This window comes from Limanda limanda, chromosome 3 (genome assembly GCF_963576545.1).
Source record: "Limanda limanda chromosome 3, fLimLim1.1, whole genome shotgun sequence".
Taxonomy (NCBI): domain Eukaryota; kingdom Metazoa; phylum Chordata; class Actinopteri; order Pleuronectiformes; family Pleuronectidae; genus Limanda; species Limanda limanda.
The window spans coordinates 26,179,403-26,202,977 of record NC_083638.1 but is presented as its reverse complement, the minus strand read 5'-3'; the positions used below and the strand labels follow the sequence as shown (position 1 = coordinate 26,202,977).

General features: G+C 39.3%; 1 protein-coding gene across 1 annotated transcript in view; it reads right to left on the bottom strand.

Annotated features, from left to right (window-relative positions):
- The window catches only part of LOC132998924 (glypican-6-like), a 119,221-nt gene that overhangs the window by 11,695 nt on the left and 83,951 nt on the right, over positions 1-23,575 (bottom strand). The window contains exons 5-7 of the mRNA XM_061068671.1: positions 14,066-14,196; positions 11,886-12,029; positions 9,932-9,961 (exon numbers count right to left, since the gene is read on the bottom strand). Coding sequence (XP_060924654.1) covers positions 9,932-9,961; positions 11,886-12,029; positions 14,066-14,196 — 305 coding nt within the window. The remainder of the gene's footprint in view (positions 1-9,931; positions 9,962-11,885; positions 12,030-14,065; positions 14,197-23,575) is intronic.

Here is a 23,575-nt window from a genome sequence, read left to right as displayed (position 1 = left end):
GCCTGTGTCTGATCCAGGATTTCACAGGTCATGAATAGATTAGATACATTAACTAACATGTGAGCTGAAGGAAAGAAGAAGAGAGCATAAAGAAAAGAACTCACTTATAAGAGCCTGAGCACCTGCCTGTCAGACCACTTGAAGGGAAAAAAGCCCATCAGTCAATAGAGACTTTCAAACCAAATATTAGCAGCAGCAGCAGATAACCTGCTCCTCACCAATATCCATGAACAAACACAGCACCTATAAGCTACTGATATTTGAAATGGTTCTTCTCTTTTTCCAATCGCATGAATAAAATAAAACAATAAATTAAAAAACAAAGCAGTGAGACATCAAATATAATACAACTGTCGTCAAACTGTAGGCGGAGAACATGTAACTTTTTCAGTGAAGTAAAGAACTAAATATAAAACCAATTAAATATGAAAGATAAAAGTCTCAAAGGTGACACAGTCATAACCTTTACATAAAGTAAAAATAATAAAAATAAAGTATCCGGCTAAGAGAATATATTGTCTCGGATTCCAGTGCAGTTTTATGTGTCTGGGTGAGTTTTTATGCAAATTAACTGTGAAAGACCACTCACACAACACAACACCACACAAACCCAACGCAACACATCACAACAAAAAGACGAAGATTCTAAAAATCTCCTCAAAGGGTGACTTTATATTTCCCTATACTTCAAACAATTGAAATTGTTGAATACATTATTTGTGAATTGTCAATTCAATTTTTTTTGTTTTCCCAAGAAAAGCACATGCACCTTGAAGCACGCATTCTCTTAGAAGTTTCTACACAGACTGCAAGGAAGGAGCTGCTATGAGGGAGTCATAATCTGTACATGAGTTATTATTCAGGTTGATAAAATCAAAGACAGATAACAGAAGGGTCAGCGCAGTGATAACGACTTGATTAGGTGATGAACGACACACAAACAAAATACACAGCCTCATTTCTGGCAGTTCATTACAAACCCTCATGTTTTGATGAATTACACACACACACACACACCCACACTCAAAGAAAGTGACCCTACAGTCAATATCTATAACAGTTTTATGAGGTCGCTCCACAGACTGTAAAACTGGGCTTGGAGGACATTTCAGGTATATTTTCTCTGTTCCAATTGACAACAACAGCTATAATTTACACACAGAGCAACAACGTATAAATATCACAGCGAGAAAACTGAGCTTGAGAAGCCAAACCTTGAGAAAATACTGCTTGGGTGTATGTATGGCTGAACTGCAACTGTCTCAGACTGAATCCAAGTGAGGTACTGTACATCCTGGGAGGCAACTGCAAATCTTACCACAACACATAAACCCTAAATCCTCCATAAAAGATGCCAGCTAAACCAAATACCGCTCTATCCTTGAATATCCCCCCTTTTCATGTTGGACAGAATTGAATTTATGTTTCTACAAAGCAATTCAAATTGGACCTTAAATGATAGGGATGGCGAGCAGTTCTAATAAAGCGCAGCCATATTTAACAAACCGTGACTTGACTAATGTAAGCACAGATGGAAGTTTCATACACAGCTGGTTTTGTATCCCATCCCAAGGGTAAACACACCATTTGGGGACAAAAGCCTCTGTAAGCAGATGCTTCTCTGCAAGGTAAAGTTACTATGGCAACTTTATAAATCTGGACTCATGAGGGAAAAATTGTAAAAACATTGGAATCTAGCCAAAAGTTACACACAAATATTGAATCATTAAGTTTTACATGATCTACACATCTATTATTCATGGAATAAATGAGTTTCGTTGAAGCAAATTGATTGACTCCTAGATTTGGATTTCAGCCTCGACCACGTGCGGATTTCCTCCAGTCTTTTTTTGTTGCTTTTCCCTTGATCTCATTGATACTTTGAGTCAGCAAATATCAATATTTTTTATATCTGCATGATAGGCCATAAAACGAAAGGTGAAATGTCCGTAGTATAGAAGAACAAACTCTAATCCTGTATCAGGACATGGGTATGGAATTAAATTTTATGAATCTGTTATCGTGAGGATGGTTTTAGTATTGATTGACCTCAAAATCTGCATCAAAGCAGCAGAACTGAGAGGAATTTGTTATTCTAGACTTCTTCTTTCATCTAGTATCCACCCCGATCATTACAGTGTGATGCTACAAATCCTCTGTATCTTCTGCCATTCTTGATCACCATCATCCAAATGCACACCAATGGGCTGGAATAGACCAATGCAATACAATACCAATGACTGTATTCTAACGTCAGTATTGAGGCACAGTTGGCACAAGGTAGCATCAGTTGTCTTGGTCCAAACAGATGCAGAAATATAAGATAAATGGAGCAGATTGGCAGTGCTGGGGAGAAAGACTGCACAGACTTATTGTGTGTAACCAAATATTTTTATACATATTTATTTAACCTTGATACATTTTTAAGCCTAGAGTGCTGGATCGCTGAAACTCCTCCATTTTCTAGGTCATATGGATACCAACAGGAACTTCATGATATCGTGGATTGAAACACTCTACCTCTTTGCATTTTGGGATTTAAATTAACTGCGATGAGGACATAGTGAAAAAAAAAAGCAAGAAAACCCTCCAAAGGGAAGCAGCACTAAATGGCCGGTTCCTTGTTATGCTCAAAGCAACTGGGTTAGTTTACCTCAGACACAATGGTCCAGCTTTTAGTGATTCGGGGCTTTGAATAATGCACTGAATAGGATTTCCATGGACATACTGTGGTTTATTTCAGCTTGCCAGCCAACCCACATGGAGGCTGTGCTGTGTTAAAGCAGGGTAAACAGATTCTACCTTTAGGCAGATGCGCTAACCACACTGTGTCATGGGAAACAGTAGCGGCCTCAGCAGCCTGGTGATGAGCAGGGAGGCTGATTCCACTACATGTTGTGGCTTTCATGCAGAAAATACTAAAAAATCTGCTCGGAGGGTGAAGGGAGGTTTGTTCGACCAGTTTGGGCTTTAAATGGGAAAGGACAAATTCCTAAAAACTAAAGATACTGGTAACGAACGGTGAGAGTCACCACGTCTAGGATAGGTCTCACACTTTTCCTTGAGGTCATTGACTATGAATAATGGCAACAGAGGTGATTATATTCTGTCTGTTGGTATTCTAGTGATTGGATAATTAATCAGACTGCCACTGGGTCACCTGACAGAAAACACCACAGAGTAGCTCAGTGTGAACAGCATCACAATGCACACTGCCCACACGGCTTCTATTTCCATGAAGCACAATGCAACCTGCATGGGCTATACAATTATTTTAGACGCAGGGACAAGATGTGGGATGGAATTTATTGATGTTCGCAAAACTGTACCAGCCCCAAAACAAACTCCTTAATGGCATGTTTGGCAGTGTTATTGTTCATCGTTAAAATTTACGTGGTCACACAAAATCAGAGCTGTCCTCTACTATTCATGCCAGGCACAAAGAACCTGCTAACAACCAACAAATGAAACGGCATCTATTGTTGTATCGCTTTTATGTAAGATTGTAATAATAAACGATGTGGCACAGGGAGATGCAATCTTCACGACTTCAGTCTCTGTCGTATTTTTTTTAGATCTGATCCAAAGTCCTAATGTTTGAGATGTTTAGGTGTGAAAGGCTGTCACTGACTCTCATTACTCTTCAGCGAGTGAAATTGGAAATCTGACAGGCAGTGTCTGTGCCATCTCAGTCAGGAGTTTTCAAACGCTGTCGATTTAGTCCGTGTAAAGTCTTGCTGCACTTTCCTATTGTGATTTTATCACAATGGAATATGCAGCAAAAGCCAGAGGACCTAGCAAAGAAACCCCAGAGAGAAACGTGAAACTACCAAACAACACAACATCACCACGTTTTTATAATTAACAGGAATATTTCCCTACTTTATGATCCATATTGTGTTTATAATTCCTGGCAGCTGTGCATCACAATAGCTGTGTAACAACAACAGACCTTTTGCCTTTCCTGCCAAAACAGGGACACTGACACAGACCAGTTTTGGTTCAATAACATGTTTTTCTGAGAAACTAGAAAATGAAAATCCCCAACAACCACATCCACGAAGAATATTTTCTTGCCTAATACTTTTTCAATGTTGCAACAGTGTGTGTGTGCTGCTAATTTCACAAGGAATGAAAATATTGGAGGAAATAACTGGAGAAAGCAAAGAGAACAGACATCTTTAGGCAATCATGTAGATTAGGCAGAGAAGAAAGAATAGACTGTGAAGCTAAAGAGGCACCACATAAAAGTCGAGCTTCAAAAGATGTAAAAGAGCAGACTAAATCATATTAGCTGGGAGGAAGTAAAGCAATTGGGTGAAGGCATGAATGTGACAATGAGATAAATTATATGCAACATCAGCCCCATCAGGTTTCTCAATCAGAACAATAACCAAAGACCTAGTTGGATGACATCGTGAAGCAGCGTGGGATCATGGGAGTTGTTGTCTTCACCACTGTGAAAATAAACATTTTATTCACGTTATGGCATAAACACCAATGAATACCGCCAGATATAGCCGAGACGGACAAAGCCATGGGTAAAGCGGAAATGAGGCATTTCAAAGGCGACCAAAATGAAACGTCCCATTGCCATGAATAAAATTGAGGATTTCTCTGGATGTTAACATTATTGGAACCATTTTGGATATTGTCGGGACATAGATGTGGTTTTCAGACATTTTAATGAACAATGTCAAAATTTTAGGTGAAGTTGAGGAGCTGCAAGGTGCCCACATTGAGCCGTTGTGTCCATCCACGTACATTAATCCTCATTCATTTCCAGAGACAAGTCTCTGTTGAGTGAGCAAGGCTGATTAGGCATCAGTCTCTGTCAGATTTCCATCTCTTCTGATAGACAGAATAACCTCAGGGCAGACAGACTCATCGCCCTCTATTAAGTCACAGAGGTGAAAATTGAGAAAAAACAGTTAACACCATCACATTATTTTAAATTCATCAATAATGCAGGTATCACATTAATATTTAAAGTGGACCAGTAAAATGTTGGAAAGATCACAGGTTCCTACGATTGACTTTTAATTGAAACTACACTTTAAACATTGACTGAACAGAGCCATGAGAACAGGCTTCCTCCGTCGCAGAACAACTCACTGACAGAACATATCTGCTCAATTTGTGACAGTGCGGTTGTGTGGTTGCTCATGTCATCCACACAATGCTGTTGCAATGGAGCTGAATTGGGTCACAACATCAATCTCGAGTTGTCACTTCTCTCAGTCCAAAGCCTGAAACTTCACACCTCTACCTGAAGCAGCTGGGTCTATAATAAGTACGCCCACAGCAGTCACTGTGCAGACACAAGTGGCATAGAGAGCAGAAAAAAGAGGATTCATGAAGTTGGAACTGATTGATATAGACAGTACTGCATTGCAAACATAATCTCTCTTCATAACAGGTGGTGTAAGTATGAATTGTTGGCAGGTGGTAGAGCTTGTTCTCTTCCACTGTCCACCGGCTAAGGTCATTTCATCGCCTCAACCAAGGAGGTTATGTTTTCACCCCTGCACATTTGTTTGTTTGTCAGCAGGATAACATAAAAAACAACTTAAAAGATTTTCACCAAAGCTGGGACATGGCCCAAGAAAGAAGCCGATACATTTTGTCACCTTTCGAAAATATATCCTTTTTGACATTTACACAGATTTACACAGGAAATAACGCATTGATAGAGAAAAAACATATGTGGCCCCTGAATATGGCATAATCAGGGGCCTGGTATCTATGAGTGTGGGCAATTTTGGTGCAGCTTGATTGGATTTAAGGAGATTGTTGGGCCTTCTGTTGGTTGTTTGTTGGTCAGCAGAATTGTACAAAAACTACTGAATGGATTTCGATGAAACTTGGATGGGACATGGGCCAAGAAAGAAGAATTAATCTGGACAAAGGGGCAGAGTTGATCCCTTCTTTAAAATTGTGAAAACGGACGTTTTATTTTACATTTCCACAGATTTCCCAGTGAATAATGCCCTGATCCTGATGAAAAAAGACCATTCGCCCATAATGATGATGGCGATTACATGATCTGGATTGCTTTGTTTGCTAAGCCGTAATGGCATTTATTTTTTCCCCCAGATCTTAGTCAGCACAATGTAACATAGAGTTTAGACATCCAACCAGCGCTCACACACTGGGCTTGTTACTGCTGCTTCATTAGCATGCCAGTGCGATTAACTGGTCTTAACATTTGTTCTTTTCGCCTGCAGAAATTGTGGCTATTAAAGACAAAAACTGTAGAGAGTAGATTTGCAGTGCATGCCAGAATTTCATTAAAGCTGTAACTGGATCTATCTTGTGGCGTCACTCATGGATTTAACCATTTAGGCTATGTTACTATTTTTCATAATTGGCAGTGATGTCTCCAAGTGCAATGGGTGGAGTGAATTCTTAATGACTCTGGCAGAGACGACAGTTTCATAAGGGAAGAGTTTCTGCTAATATCTGCCCCCACTCTGAAACAAAAAGATGTTCAGGGGTTTTCTTGTCAAGCATTCAAACTCAGTGTTTCTTTAAATCTCCAGATAATCTTTCAGTCCTTTCAGTAAAGTGTGTTTACCATAACAAACGCACACTCAAGTGTACTTGTTGCTTATAACCATTGGTTTACTGTGATTGATTGTAGGAACACAACACTGATCCTTTACTCTTCACTTTTCCTTCCTTAGAAAAATGTCTGTTGCCAGATCGTTTCCTCGTGCAGGCACCGCGTAAAACAACGTGAAATGGAGCATGGAGAAAGGCCCGGCCACTGCTAATGACGGATGTACTCTGCTTCCAGCTGCATGCTCATTTCAACAGTGCTCAACAACAAACAGCCCATTAACGAGGCTCAAAATATTTAGAAATTGGTCAGATGAGTCGATGATGGGATCCTCTGTGGACATCCATCACATCTTTCCGGCGAGCATTTGTGTAATGGAGAAATTGACAGTAACATTCTGTCAGCATTGTTAGTTCAAGCTGACAGAGAACAAAGTCATTTCTGTCAGAATTGTGCCATCGGACATCTGCTCATCAATGGGGAAACAAGTGAAGAATATAAATGTTGTTATAAAACCAAGTTATGGACTTCTCAACTCTCTCCGAATATAAATGTGAATATGAAACAAAGTGGAGATATTTTACTGTTTGTTTCTAGTTTCAAACTGTCATTCAATATTGACCACAAATCCTCATTGTAACCATGACAACAAAGGCCCCGCACAGTACTGCTGTTAATCCAGCTTCTAGGGATTCATTTACTTTTTTACTGTGTGGCACTTTTTCAAGAGACAGCCCTGAGGGGTTGCATAACGGGATAGGGACAAACAACCTTAAGACCCTTTTCCCGACAGAATTAAAAAGTTACAGTAGCACAGCAGCACCAGTATTACTTATAACATTAATAACTGTGTTCAGCTCAGAAAGCCTGATGGTGTGACCAGCATGCAAATACCAAGACCCTGAAACTGAGGCAGCTACATGGAATTCACTCATCATTTGTTGTTTTATTACCCTGTTTTGCCAAGGGCAGGGTATTGTTTTCTGTTTTTCCTCTCCCGTGTGTGTGTGCAAATCAACTAAAAACACACAGACATATTTTTACCAAACTTGGTGGGATTCTTATTTGTGAAGGTATTTCTATGATTAAACTTTTGGAGCTAGGCAGTCAGTGGTGTGGAGACACACAGGACAACACAATACTAACAGAGCAGGGCTTGTGTTGAGCTGAGGTCCGCCTGCTGCTGTGAGCTGTCAAACTCGGCCTGCCTTCTCACGATGGTAAAATGCAAGGATGTTTTAACAGTTGAATGTTTCTCAACTTATTTTGAATTGTGTCAACATTTGTCAACTGGCACTAAACACAAAACGGAATGACGGTGCTAAGTTCATCCCACCACCACCTTCATTTTATTGAGCAATCATCGGAAAGTTTTTGAAATGGATCAAACAACCAACAATGTTATTCATAGAGCTATGCCACTTTCAAAGCTAAGTTTGTAACCAGTTCCTTACAAAGTAATTTAACATTTTCAAGTTTAGCAGTGGGTTTATAGGTGACATTGAAAATGCCATCATTCTTATTTTACCACCAGAGAAAGGGAGATTCCATTGAAACACTTTAGGGCCTTACACTTAATATACATTATATGCCATCAATCATTGATCCAGTTGTTTTAGTGAACAGTCCAGTAGTCTCAATTAAAAGAAAAGAAAAGTAAAGAAATAAAAAGAAAAATACTCCAAGACAATCATAAATCAAAGCACAAGTCATTTGAATCATCGCCTCATGGCTGTTTGCCTCTGCCAAACGTTTTTCAGGCATAAGGTGTTCACAGGAATGGGACAGACGTGATGCCACAGTGACCTTGGACAGCAAAAATCGAATCAGTACATCCATGAAACCATGTGAGTGTTTGTGCCACATGTGAAGATTTCCGTCCACACGAAGCGGTTTTTCAAGCCCACAAATGTGTCTTAATTCATCCTTTTTGTATTTACAGAAATTCTTTGTTCTAATGAATCAAAGGAAGCTTTGACAAAAACTTGTGGTAATAAACCCTCTGACACGGACCTCTCTCAGATTTTAATTCTTTAAATGATCAGGTCTGATCTGAGATGAGTTGTTTGAAAACATCCACAGAAATCCTCCTAAACCCTGGATGATGTGAGTAATGATGACTGGGAGCTTCACAGTCATTCATAAGCCTCAGTATTCAATAGCGATCAAACTCATATATTTACCAAACCTTGCTCCTTGTTTTTTTGCCCTGAAGCAATTCAATGTTTTTTTTAATCAAAGTAGCTTATCTCAGAAAAATGCATCTACTACTTCCTCTGACCTTTTCTTCTCTCGCTGAATGTGTGTGGATGTTGGTCCCAGTGACTGATTACCCGATTAGCTGCTGCTGCCCTGGTGAATCAGATTGTTCACATGAGTGTAAAGAGACAAGTTGTGGCCTCTGTTTTTTTATACATACATCTGACCTTCTGAGGTCAAGGCTTGAGGAGGTGTATAAATGTAACTGCTATCTGCACTAGCGGACCTTGTGGTGTACCAAGCCTTTCACAACACGTGTGTAATTGTGGATCCATGTAATAAATACAACGTTGACCTCGGCAGTGACAAGCAACACTTTTACTTACCCTGATAAACAGTGTTCAGCATGTTGTGTTATTATGCATGCATACATTTTATGTTGCACATATGCAAAAAAGTGGAAAAAATAAACTAAGTACTGCACAAGGCCCTCAAAATGCATCTCCAGACACATTTAAGATGTCATTAAAACATTCAAAAGATATGATTCCTTTTGACAGAAATAAAATCCTCTATCTGCTCCTTCTAATGATAAATAGCTGTTAAGATGAGAGAATCAACAACCATGTGTGGAATCCAAAACATTCATGCAAATCCAGGATATTAATTTGGCAACTGCAGGTTAACAGGATTATTTGAGCAGGCATTTGAAAGAAGGTAAGGAAACAACTTGGATACTTAGGTCATCACCTGCAAACATTTTACAGTCGTGACTATGGGAACAATGTTAAAAGTCTTCAATCAACCAGAGCTCTTTGAATGATGGAAACAACTGAAGGAAAGAGAGAATATGCAAAAACTCAAACACAGGGAAAAAATAACAGGGATTAAAACCCACAACCTAATCGTGGAAAAACCATGGGAACCAATGTTTGTTATTTCAGAAAAAAAGAAAAATATCGATATCGGCCTCAGCAGCTTAACGTCGAGTCGCACGCAAGAGAGAGAAACCCCAATAATTCACCCAACGCAAATAAAGAGCCGGTGTCACAACAAGCAATCAATATCAACTTTGAATAATGTAAAGAAGTGGAGCACTTTGGGCAGGATGATTAAAACGCCACAAGACAGATGACTTGGTGAAAGTAAGAGGAGGAGTTGAAGGCTTACATTGTGTTGCATTCTCTTCCAGACAACCCTCTGGGAGCAGCAGGGAAATGAAGAAGACAGAGATTTAATTGGACATCGGACAAATAGAGCGACTGAGAGAGAGAGAGAGACAGAATAGGAGCAAAAAGAATGTCGTTAGTCGTTAGTGAGGGAAGAAGTTTAAATGATAAATAATTTCCCATCCACCGGCTTCATTTCACAATGAGCTTTAAAACCTCATGCCAATAACTCCCTATGAAAAACATGAAATCAGTATAAAACCTCTCACATGTTATCAATGCAAACAGCAGCACGATGGGGAGAATTAGTCTGAAGTGGTGTTTTATTTAGTGCACTCAACACTGCTCAGCGGAAAATACATGATCGCTTTATCCTGTCTGGCGCAGATATATTTCAGAATGGACATCACCTCCTTCATAAATGTACACAAGGAACTGAGATATGGAGAAACACGAGTGAGATGCGATCAAGCAAGTAAGTCCTACCCCGAGCACTTTTTTCTCATCTTTTCCTAGAAGTTGGCCCGAGAGCATGTAAACATGAATTATTAAAGATTCGGAAACCTGTTGAGTTCCTAAAAATGTGCTTTTGCCTTTCAGTAGTTTATTTTTTCCTTTTGCCCTGCCCCTTTAGTGTAAGTGTTACGAAGCAAAGAGGAAGGTTGGGTTCCATTTTTCTAATAAGGCGGGTATTTGAAGATATCCAGAATTCAAGAATAGCATTTCACAGGGTCTGGCTTTTGTATTACACTTAATGTGTCTATTTCTAACAATTGCAGCTTTTGGAAGTGCCCACTTCTTGTAAAGACAGAACACAGTATACAGCATTTAATCTACTTCTCTGCTGCCGCACACTTTCCATTTTAATCCTGTCACACAATTTATACAGCAGAGGATTATCCACTGTACCTTTTATTTAAAAGGACCAGATTTTATTTATTAAATGGATTTGCCAAATGTGGAAGGATTACACGAAGGAGCATTTGTTAAATGCATTGGCCGGACAATAAATTGACGACATTAAGAGAAATGTCCTGACATACATATACTGTCTCAAATGTCTTTCAGTGATAATAATAATAATATCAGGTTGCTGGTTACTGGAGCTCGACATATAAAGACTCTTACACAGTGTGTTTCAGTGGTATGGTCCAGTGGAATCACTCATTTTAAAGTTACCATTAATGTCTGATGACTTTTGAACATCCAGAAGTTTTATGGGCTAATCCTGAATTAGTTTCAACGTCTTCAAGTTTGTTGATTTAGATCAGGGGGGTGTTTTGAGAAAAATTCAATAATGTTGATTAAAAAATAGGCTTATTTATGGGACTAATATTTATGAGTGTGTGTAATTTAGGTTAAGCAAACAACTTATTTCAATGTGGTGTCACATGAGGACTGTGCTGGAGGTAGGTGCTCTCTCTAGTTTTGAATAGTATCATTTTGGGAGAAAACACGGTGTGGTATTGTATGGTATCTCAGAGGTAAAACCCATAAGTTCTAACATTAAATGTTGGAGTGTTGTTTTCTTACTCTGAGTACTGTAGTGGAGGATGTCACATAGCAACTGAGCTCTATGGGGAACATTTCAGCATGGATTTATGATGACATTTCAGCTGGAATCTTTGAGGTCCCCAATTCTTTTCTGCCCTTTGGACTTGAGCCCGGGTAAGTCTACCTTAAACTCAGCATGCCGCCACCAGGTCTGCCTCCGCCAGTAATATAAAAAAAAAATCTCAACATGCTCAGATTCGCACACGCTGAGTTGTTGGAAGATGGACCGAGAAATGAAGAAGGCTCAGTACCGTGTGCTGGCTAGAATTCAGACTCTAACAAAACTATCATGCATTGGCTTGAAAGTCAAACAATTAGAGAGTTATTTTAGGAATCCACTTGTGGCCTTATACAAACTATTTCAAGATTTATTTTCTGTCCAATCATCCATGTGTACGTACCAGTCTATCCAGGCTTGTTCCAGCTGCTGTGGTCGGCCTCTCTTCGGGGGTGTAGGGTCTGAAACGAGCGTTGAACACATCTGAGATGCCGCGTGCAGACCGGCCCATTCCCGATAGCTTTGGTTGGCCACACCCTTGAAAAACCTAAAATGAACAGAGGACGATACAATCAGCAAAGGGGCGAAAACACAACAAAAAGTGAAAAAGAAAAAGGACTTGTTTGCAGCATGAAACAATGCCCAAAGCTGCAGGAACTCGTCTTTGTAGAATATCCAATCTTTTTGATCCTGTAAAAGTTTTAGTTTGCCTACACCACTGAAAGCTTCCTTGGAGCAGCCTTTGTCAATTTGCTCACAACACCATTTCTGGTTGGTGATCTGAAATAGAAAATGATATAGAGCCAGCCTCCTCCAACCACTCTATCCGTGCCCAGGTCTCTTTTTACAGGAAGTGTCATATTGGTGGCAAAAAGGAATTTGCTTGAAAATGAAAATCAAGCTTCAAAAAGAAATGCGTTTTGCCAGAGTTTCTAGGTCAAAGACGCACGATGGACCAAAGATAAACCAGTTCTTTACAAAATGTTATATAATGAAGCTTTGATTATGTATATACAACTAATTAACGTATGGAATAAAGGAAAGGGATTTTTTCATGGGGCCGATGCCATTTTCAACTGAACTGTGACAAGTCTGGATAAGAAAAATATAAATAGATATACACTGCTTAGTGGTTACTTATTAATAATCAGAAAATAATTGCAAGTTATATCAGGAAACACAATCCTTGAAAAAAAACCCCACTGTTATTAACTTTTGAAATAACAAACTTTTGTTGTTTTGTGGTTAAAATGAGCCAAGAAAAAGAAATGCAGTTCTGTTATTATTCGAACCGTACATTAATTCCTGTGTCGTTCACAGAACTTCATTCTGAGAATAGATTGTTTTCAGATGGCTCCGTCTCTATAGGCTCTTAGGGCCCAAACAAGAGACCTGCAAACAGCCTAGCTCATTAGGATTCCTGTCTGGCCTGTCTGCTGGCCCCTGGCACAGGATGTGATGGAGCACTCTAATGCGCTACATGGCCGTCATGACAAGAGGCTGTCTTCTCTCTAATATTTATCACTTCTTCAACATGATTACAATTCCACTATCCTGTACATCTCACACGAAAACCGATTTTCAACATGCTCACGCTGAAAGACTTGAAGGCACAATGCAGATTGGCCCGACACATTCCGCAAAGCGCGGTGACCGAGGAAGGGCCACGTACGGTGGAGATGTGACTGCGGGAGAAAAGATTGTAATCTGAGAGCAATCTTTCAGCAAGCGCAACCTTCAAGTGTCAGGTACTTAGACAATGGGTCCAGCTGTGAATTGCAGCTCCCCAGATATAGAAAAGAAAGCAACATCTAATCCACTGACCTTTGCAACTCGGGAGTGAAGATGGGCAAGAATATATCAAAGCATCAGAATTAAAAGTAGTAGTGAGAAGGCTGCTTTTTGACAAGAAAAAAAATTTCTGTACACGATAATATTCTGAGGTGTTGCTTCATATTTAGAACTATTCCACTGAGTGATTCGATATTTGAACTGTAAAGATGCTAAAGAGGAAATGAATGTAGTTACTTCCCTTGCATGTTAACTATCTTCTAAAAGCACACGCATTAAATGTTTGATCTCAGGTTCTAATCTTTGACCACAGGTTTGATCCTAAATATTTAGATTGAGGTTGTAGACGGATTATTGAATTGGTTAAATAATGAAAAGTGGACACATCTTGTTTCAGGTTTTAAGACAATGACACAATAAGTGGAAAAAGCAGGGAATCAAATGAAATATACATGCATATATATGTTCTGTATGACAAGTTTGTGACTGATAATTTCTTGCAAAAGATAAATGTAATGTGTCATATCAAGTTTCTTTTAAAATCTTTGCTTAGGTAAAGAAGTACCATATGAACATTGTCCTTTGAATCCTATCACTGTGTATAACAAGGTTTCTGATGCTTCAGAACATAAACTGTATTCACATTTAAACATACAGTTTGATTGTATTTTCACCCGTACAAAAAAATGCTCGAAAAAAATACTGCAATAATTAATTACCCAATAATGTTTTCAATACAAAGATTGATTCTTATTCAAGCATGGCAAACCAAGCTGACTGAGGGCACAGTACCTTGGCGGACACCTGCATGCTGTTGTCTTGCATGTTCATGATAGCGTCAGAGATCTTGATGTCGATTGGCTCAATGGCTCCTTCGATGTTGAAGGGTCCGTCCAGTCTGTCTGCCACCAGTAACATAGCATCTGTTACAACACAGAGGACACATGTCAATTCAGAGATGTCACTACTTCTGTGGGCACATACGGTTCATGCAAACAAACAAGTTTATATCATCTAAGATGATTATAAATACTTGTTGAAAACCCCAGAGGGTACAATCCCTGACATGGGTTTTTAGGTTTGAGCTCAAACAGAGAGTTCTACTCAAAAGTGCTTTCTTTTAGATAGAGTTTGTGATTGTTAGAGTTTGTGCAACAAGTCAAAACAAAATTTCAATGTGCTTAGTTTACAAATTACTTATACATAAAACAAATCATTGATTTGCATATGCTAATCTTTCCAGACAGAGAATGACAAGACTTCTGATTTATTCATCGGTTTGAATTAGTATTTCTAAATTGTGAAAATGTTTCAATAAATTCATAAAATCCATGTCTTCGTCTCATGCCAGTAATTACTTTTTAATAACATCTCAGACACTTGTTTATTTCTGTCAAGCATGACTTACATAAGACACCAAATCCTGCATGTATCGCCTAAAAACCTGTTATATAAATTTTTGACCTCAACAAGAGGCACGACAAGTTCCAAAGTGTGGGTAGAGGCTGCAGCTGTAACCAAAGTCACAAAGTGTTACTCGGGCTCGGGCCCTGATGTCAGTTCCATCAGGGAGTGAGTGAGTGATAGAGAAGTGCATATGAACGTGTGTGATTTAAAGTGTGTCCTTTTCACTTCTTGATTATTTCATACACAGATATTATTTTGTACTGTGTCCTTGAAAACACATTAATCATGTATAATTATACAACCGATTGTTGCAAGTTTTGGGAAGCTCATGCCCCAACAAACAAATATTTCATACTGCTACTCCTGAAGCGTATCATGAAAATGCCCAAAACAATTACTACACATTCTATAAACACATACAAGCTTCTATGAGGCTGCAGTTGTACCGTAATTACTTTTTCTTAGAAGTCTCATTCCAAGATGTACAACAATGTGCTTGTTACTTGAAAGGCTTCTCATGACCCTCCTACACAGACAATAACAATAACTACACCGGCCTTTCTCACCAGACGACCCCACAGTCTTGGCTCAAATCTCGACTTCTCCTTCTAAGAAATATCCACATAGACGCATGAACGCCTTCTTTCCAAGAATTAATTCTTAGTCATTCCATTCAACCATAACATTAATATCCTGATTGCCTCTCAGTCTCTCTCAGAAGGAACTTGGGGGTCTTTTGGCTCAACCAGAACAATGTCCCTCTGGCTGGCCGGCCAAACCCTTACAGATGGTCCAGAATACAGAAGTGTGTCTAGTCTTTGATCAGCCTTAAAGGGTCACCTGAATACAATTTAAGTCACTTATACTTGTCTACAGACCAACATCTGGTTGGGCACCAACGCCGCGAAACGTCATTATATAGTCTTCTGCTGGCTTAAGGCCTCATAGAACCTCTGGAAGACCGATTTTCTTCCAAGAAACCCCCCCTAACACCGTGACCTGCCTAACGAGAACTCTCCTAATGTTCTCCTACACTAACACGTAGTTCTTACTTCAAGGTCTCCTTCTGTGAGCACCTGTCAAATTAGTACATGTTATGTTTAAATTAAAAATAGAACAAGCGCAGGGAGCATGACATTATTACTTCAGAATCAATAGCTAAAACGAATTACCCATCAAATTGCCACTTTATCATACTAAAATAATGTGATGTTATCGTTTTCATACAGACGGATGATACTATTGATCATGTCGGACTGGGAGAAGTCAGCGGTGAAAATAATGTGTTTGACATTTTCATTATACTCCTTCCTGTCTCTCCCCCAAAAAAGTAATTAAAAGACCAGTAAGTCGTGTTTGAAGGGTTAGCGCTGGTTAAGTGGGAGGGCAGCGATATCAAGAAGCCTTATATCTCTGTGCAGTGGCATTTAAAGGGAAGTGGACCAATCAGGAGAAGCCTATTTGCCTCTCTGTGGGGTGTGCACCTTACAAAAGAGAAGCAGAAACACTATTAGTCATCTGCTGCGTCTTTAGCTGGGAGGAGAGGCAGTGTAAATCATTAGTTCATAGGTTATCATGACTAGAATCGTGATGTGGAGTGATCATTAGTCTCTACTACGGCTCTTTAGGCTTCAGCAGCACAGCCTGATGATTTTACATCCTGCTGTGACACTGGTAAACAGCAAAACTCCCACGGTCTCTGCTTGAGACAGGGCTTTAATCACAGGAAGAAAGCAAATATTTCTGCTTACATTAGATAAATATAGTTAGATAACAGGATCCATCATCAGACTAACCAATAGCACGTCAGGGACTCAATACCGCACTTTCCCTGGTTTATTTATTATTTGTTCAGACTTGCTGTCTGTATCCGTGACCTTGCTGTTGTAATCCAAGGATTCTAAGATCTTAAGGTCTGATCATGTTATTTTAAACAGAATAAAAAATGTTATTCACAGGTTGTGTCTTTTTATGCAGAAAAAGAAATATATCACAAAATATATTCCAGCCTTGCTTTCGTCCGTCTTAATACTTAATATCCAGGGGCCCTGTCTCGGCCCAACAGAATTAAGCAACAGCTGCAACCCAACCTCCAAGCTGGTGAAATGATCCTTGGCGAATGATCAGTGGGTGGAATTCTGGTTGTGATTTGAATCTGGATTAGAGCAGATCAAAAGATTATTGTGTTAAAGTCAAGACTCATGCTCATACGTCTTAACTCAGCTTTTTAACACCCAGAAGACTGATAATGACAATCAAATCCCCACTGGGAGATAGTTTGTAAGTTCAGGCTTTAACTCACAAGAACTGTCCAGAAGGCTTGTGACATTGATTCAAGCAGAACTAGACCATTTGTAAAAAAGAGCACAAATGTCAGTGCTCATATATTTTCCATACTGCAGACTTCTAAAATAAATAGTTTGACCTTTAGGAAAATGCAAGTCGGACGAAAAGATCGATACCACTCTCATGTTAAACGCAAAGTTTGCTTTTTGCCATTCAAGATTTCTTAAACCAATACCTGCTGAGTGTGTTTCCTTTCTCATGAAACTTTAATTTTCATCATTTCCATCTATATTTGCTTGCTGCGGTGTCTCCTTCCTTATCTTTGCAGAAGCATTGAGGTGTTTTTTTGTGTTACTGCTGCCACCCATAAATAAGTGGAACAGGGAATCTAAAGGGAGAATGTAAATCGTTCCTCTGATCTGCTCAAACACATTCAGAACACAAAGGAGATACATTTGCTCCATAGCAAAAGTCAAAAGCTTTTTTGGCACAAAAATTTGTTAAAACATTGGAAAAAATGTATGAATAGGGAATTGAACTGTGAAGTTTCCATATGCAGGTGCCGGGTCATGTAGTGTATCTCTGACACGACTGGTCTGAATTTTACCAAACTTTAATTAACTGAAGTTTAGTAAACTGGGGTTTGGTTAACTGGTCTTATTAAAAAACTAATAATCCTGGATACAAGGTCACTTTTCAGGGTAACAACTGCAACATCAATGTAGTTTTAACTACAGGGAGAGACAATTTAACTTTTGAAAAATATTTTTTATTTAATTTACTTGATGGTTTCAAGAAATACATCTTAACATTGTGTAGCTCTTCCCTGAATCTGTCAACTCATAGTTAAAACCTGTTAAAACCAGCCTGACAATAATAACTTCAGGCTATCAAATTGTTTTTTCTTGTTCCAAATGTCCATGTGTCAGGTTATATATGTTGTGAGCCTGGTCTGTGCTGCTACAGTGTAACGTATGAATAGAAATATATACAGACCATAGCCTCCTCTGCTGTGTGAAAAGAAGCCTTTCTGTATGTTTACTTCGGAGCCTCAAATTGGGCGTGATGCTCGGTTAGATTTCATCAGGATGTGGCCGGAGGTCACTGTGGAGTCTTCACTTGACTATGTTTAGTAGATCACTGCTCTGATGCCAATGCTAAAAACAGCCTCAGTGGACTTTAGTGAGAGTAGAGGGAAAACTGCCAGCAATTCTCTACTCATTCAGAAAAAGAGACTCAAAGACCTAAATGGCCGTTTCGGATTAGCTTCGACAACCTATTTTTCATACAACTTAATGAATATTTGATGGACTGTGACTATGAGTCAGCCATATGAACATCTATGAGGAGCAGGTTACTTCCACGCGCTTAAATAACTTCAGAAATGATGTCACATATGGGAACGCTTCTTTGAAATGCTTTGTTGATGAAAGACATCTTCACGTTGAATCAGTTCTAACCGTAACTCTCTTAGGGGGGGCTCGCAGAGGATGATATTTTGTGTGCAGACTAAGCTGTTTCAATTATGCACAATGTTTGGCTCATGCCATCTGTACCAGCATCCTTCGGTCACCACTGTGCAGTCACAAGTGTATTATCCTGGATACTTGTCCTGGTGGGAGGGGGCTTGTTATCTTATTTATCCGTCCTTCTTCTTACAGATTGCAAAAACATTTCTACAGAGTTTTAAAAATATGTCACTCAAAACATGGTTTGATACCTACAGCACTGCTAACTGGTTAAACATCTTTTGAAGAGACATAATCATAATATTATTATTATTTTGCTCAAATTCAGGCTCTGGGTTATTACTTCACAACATCACAACACGTCTTTTTGTCTATAGATTTTGTAATGGTATGCGAACAGAGAGAGGATAGCAGTTTAAAGTTCTCCCTTTCTCTTTTGCATTGTTTTGGGTAAATGTTGAGAAATGTTTAAAATTACACAAAGATGTTTTCTACATTGCTCTTCTTTTTTCAAATCTAAGATCACTACCCATACATGTTCTGTGTTTACCTCTTCAGCTAGCATTTATCTAGACTGGTGTTTTTGTTTGGGAATTCATGTTAAGATGAAATAATTAATAACCTAATGGTAAATTGACAAATAGAATATTGATTTGTTCAGCGTCCATCCATCTACCCATTGACTGACACAGTGGGTTGTATTGGCATGATTGTTTGCTTCTAGATACATAGCACCAGCTTTTCTTCTAGTTTGGCTTCAGGCTTCACTGCATGCTCTCTTATTTTCTATTTTCTAATGGAAAACTTTTTTTCCCCTCTCTCACCCAGAAGGAATTGGAGAGAGTCCAATACCTGCGGAGTCCCTCAGGGGACACAACAATCACTCATACGTGACTCTATGACAAATCAACAACTTTAAAGTAAACTCGCTAAAAGACGGATACGTGGTATTCCTGCCTCTCAGGAGCATTGTTTTATTTAACGAGTATTTCTGCTTCTTGAGTTTCTGATCTCAGGGTTATGTTGAATTAACCGCTTCAACAGTTTGTCATTTTTGATGAAGTGAGCGTTGCTGAAGTGTTCAATAAATACATCAACTGTAAGATCAATTTCTGTCACATAATACTAGATTCATCCCGAGCAGGTGCCTGTAAATCAGTTTCAATACACAAAATGTGCTCTGGTTTCATAGCCATTGCAGAAGGATACCTATAGATTAAAATGCTGACATGAATAACACTGACAAAATGTTGGTCTGGGCCCGCTTTCACTTAATTGATCGTTTTACTGACAGGCTCTGATCCAGCTACAGTGCAGATATCAAGTGATACATGATTTTGTAAACAACATCCTATAGGTAGGCAAGCCTCTGACTCTCTCATGAGATTTTCAAAAGTTAACGCAAAGACCAAAAAATCGATACGAGTGCGAGTTAATCATTCTCTTCCTGCCCAGTGGCGAAGGATCACTCTCAGACGTCAGAGGTGGAAAATCTTGAACTATTTCACACCACTTAAGACAGACTGGCCCAACTGAAATGAAACACATAAGAAAAGGGAAAGAAATCACACTGGGCTCTGTGTGGGCACTCTGGAGTCAATCAGAGGAACAGAGTGTCAAGTTGTGTGCAAATTCGTGAGAAGAGAAATCCTCCAGTCAGGCTCAAAATCCTCATGTGTGACCTCGTCTTTAGGATTTAAAGGCAGATCACTCTTCTAGTTATGTGAACTGGAAGCGGTCATGCCACTTGGATTATTCTCTACAGTGACAAAGGAGGGGGACAGAGGCATTGAACAGTTTTTGATATATATGAAAGCAGGAACTCTCCTCTTATCAGTTATATTCTCAAATGACTTAAACTCAGTCAATTAGATAAACTTGCCTCGGTTTTATTTTTCCACTTAGCTTCACAGCAAAACTTTGTTGGTGCAGCAATTGCACTTCCAGTGTTGATATGAATTAATGGTGGGGGGACAATTCTGTTGGATTGGAAATGATGAACATAATGCACGAGGGATTGCCACCCAACTGCCCACAAATACTGTCCCCAGTCTGCCCAATGATTCAGAGCTGGAGAGAGGAAAATGGAGAGAATAACTCTCACCATCTGCCACTGCAGACTGGAGGGAATGTCTGCTTATAAACACCAAATGTAACCAGCAGCAGACGTTGTTGACACCCTGCACAAACTGCTGGTGACAAGTGATTTACTCCACAGCCAGAGGTGGTGCTTTTACACAAGGGAATTGTAATTGAAGTCTTTGTGACAAATGTTTTATAGAATCAAAGTATGAATTTCTCTGGGTTTGAAAAACTCTGGAATCTAAAAAAACAATTAATTGGAATTCAAATTAAAAATCATCCGTTACTTCATTAGCTCAACAAGGAAGGTTATTTCCTTTGTCTTGTATCTGTCTGTTAGCAGGATTAAGCTAAAACCTCTCCACCGATTTCCTTGAAACTAGGTGTAAGTGTGAGTTACAAAGGGATTTAATTCACCTTCTTTTACACTGCAAGATAAAGTATTTTTGGCAACAAATAAAAAATGAAGCACATAGAGTACTGATATCTATAAACAGGAGCAACAGTGGAAATGTCTGTGTACTTGGTATACTGTACAATGTGTGTATCTGATCCCCAAAAAAACCTCTGCAAGTGCCCCTCTGGTTTGTTGCTTGTAATAATGGAGGTAAAACAAACAATAAAGAAGAATCCAACTTTTAATCTTTCATTTGATTAATCTATGAAATCCCTCAGAATGTAAATGTTTTCCTTGTGAACAGGTGTTTTTACTCTTTGCTAACCATGCCATTGTTTCGGCCTGACAATAAATCAAATCCACTCTGCACCTGCACCGTATCTCCGTGTCAGAGAGACATCACTGCATCGCTGCACATGCATTGGGGACCCGGGTCCTTGTTTACATGCTTGCTGAGAGGAACTACAGCGACTCTGCTCAGTGAGTAAATGTGTCACCTCTTTGAAGTGCTGTTCGTCGCCTCCGCCGAGGCTTTTTCCATTTATTTATTTTGTGTCCATCACAGCATATAGTCGCTAATCGTAGAAAGCCTTTTGGATGCTAGCTCTGAATAAAGCATGGGCGCTGAATCTGGAAACTAGATCTAGATGATTATAGCAAAAACAGAAAGAAAAACAAAACGTGTTGAATATAAAAAACAATATCTATAAAAGAACAAACTGTCCATCCTTTTTCTTACAAAGTGCAATGTCAAATTGGTGGAATACTTCTTTAACAACAGCGAGAACAAGAATGTGCAGATGTTTTTCAAAACAATCCATGTCCTAAAAGTACCCGACGGAGAGGAACGGGGGTAAAGCCAAGGATTAATTTTTGCCACAGCAGACCTCTGAGCTCTCTGACCTTTCTTTGAAGGGCAAAAACATGCAATGAGAGATTACAAACACATTATGTCTCTGCAGATGCGCTCCCACACTACATTGATGCAATCGTGTTTGACTTTAAGTGCTGCAGTGCACAACGACTTGCAGATGTTTCATATTGTTTATCTGTTCAATCGGCAGAAAGGAAATTAAGTGAAGAGACTCCAAATCGGCTTGTTCCCATCAATCACTGTCCTTAGTTAAACCGAGTTTTTAAACACAAGAAACAAACTGTGTGAGTATCAAGCGAAAAACAAACCTCACCCTTCCAGTCTTACTTTAACACTGCCAAAACATTCTGCTCAAAGACGCCAGAGACAGATTCCTGTAACACTCTAGTTTTTTTCAGATTGCAGCTGCAAGAGGTGAATCAATTGCAAAAGACTCAGTGATTTGCCAACATATCTGTGTCTTTGGGGAGTCTCCACAGGCATGCTCTCACGCAGCTGGATGGTAACAGCACTAACAAATACTTCTTAATAAGACTTTTTTCAGTTTTATTGGCTTTAGGCTCTGTCTGGATGACTCAGCTCATTGTAAGTCTCAAATACCGTGTCTGTTATTGCTCACATGTGAACCCTCGTGTCATTTCGCATTAACACTTCTCTCTACTGCTGCAGCTGCTGCTTCTTTCCTGGGCTGCTTCTCAGCTCTCTCTGTCTCTGCTTCTATTTCTACTTTGGAATCCAGTGAGGTTAAGGGAACTGTGCATTTTCTTTAACATTTGGAGAAACACACCTATTAGATAGATAACAAGTCTGTTAAAGGAGGTGTAAGGGTGTGATCATTTAGCATTTCTTTCTTTCAGTTGAGCGCAGTGCAGTGTTCATCACTAAACTTCTCAGAAAGGTTGGTTTCACCACCACAGCTACTTTTCAGTCAGATAACAGTCCTGTATACTTTAAAGAGAGTAATAGATGGAGCAACATTGTTTATAACGAATTCTTAAAAAACAACATGGCAGGGATATATCGCTCAGGGTTTATTTTGATTATCTTCTTGCTGTGATGTTATTCCACAGTAAAAGCACATTGGCGGGACAAGTAATATCTAACAGGCGAAGACGTGTAATTTCAAGGGACATAATGTAGACTCTGCAGAAGCAGGTGAACATCTTTTACCAAGTTGAGCATGTAATGTATGCAATATTATTTACCTTTCATAACTATCCTAGTGTGCTCGGCTCCTCATGGGAAAGGTTGTGGAGGAGAAGTGCAACTCATTCCAACAGCCTGCCCTGCACACGAGGATGAGCTGTTGATAAGTTGACACCCTTCCTCCTGCTTCTAGTCTTAATGCTAAGCTAAGCTAAATGACTGGTCCCTACATGACTCAATCTTTTCATTTCTCTGCAAGGAAATTATTGAGTTTTTCCCAGAATTCCACTCATCTAAACAGGCTACCACATGCAATACAATTAAACTTCATATTTGAGTAAAAAGATGATAATGTATTTTTGTTGATAATAATATGCTCTCAAGGATAAAGTAATGACATTCAGTTTGCATTCTACGTGGAGGCTGTGAGATTAATAAAGAAAACATTGCTGGCCATCTGCTGTGGTAACTTAGAGCTGCTCTCGTTTACAGTGAAGCTGCATAAGCATTCCGGCCAATATACAGAAAAGCAGCTTTTTGCAGATTCTGCACAGCCAGTAGCAATTAGATAGAAAAGATACTGGTTCTTGATGATGCTGAGAATATGGAGATCACTTCCACGAGGCTAAGTGACTCATCCA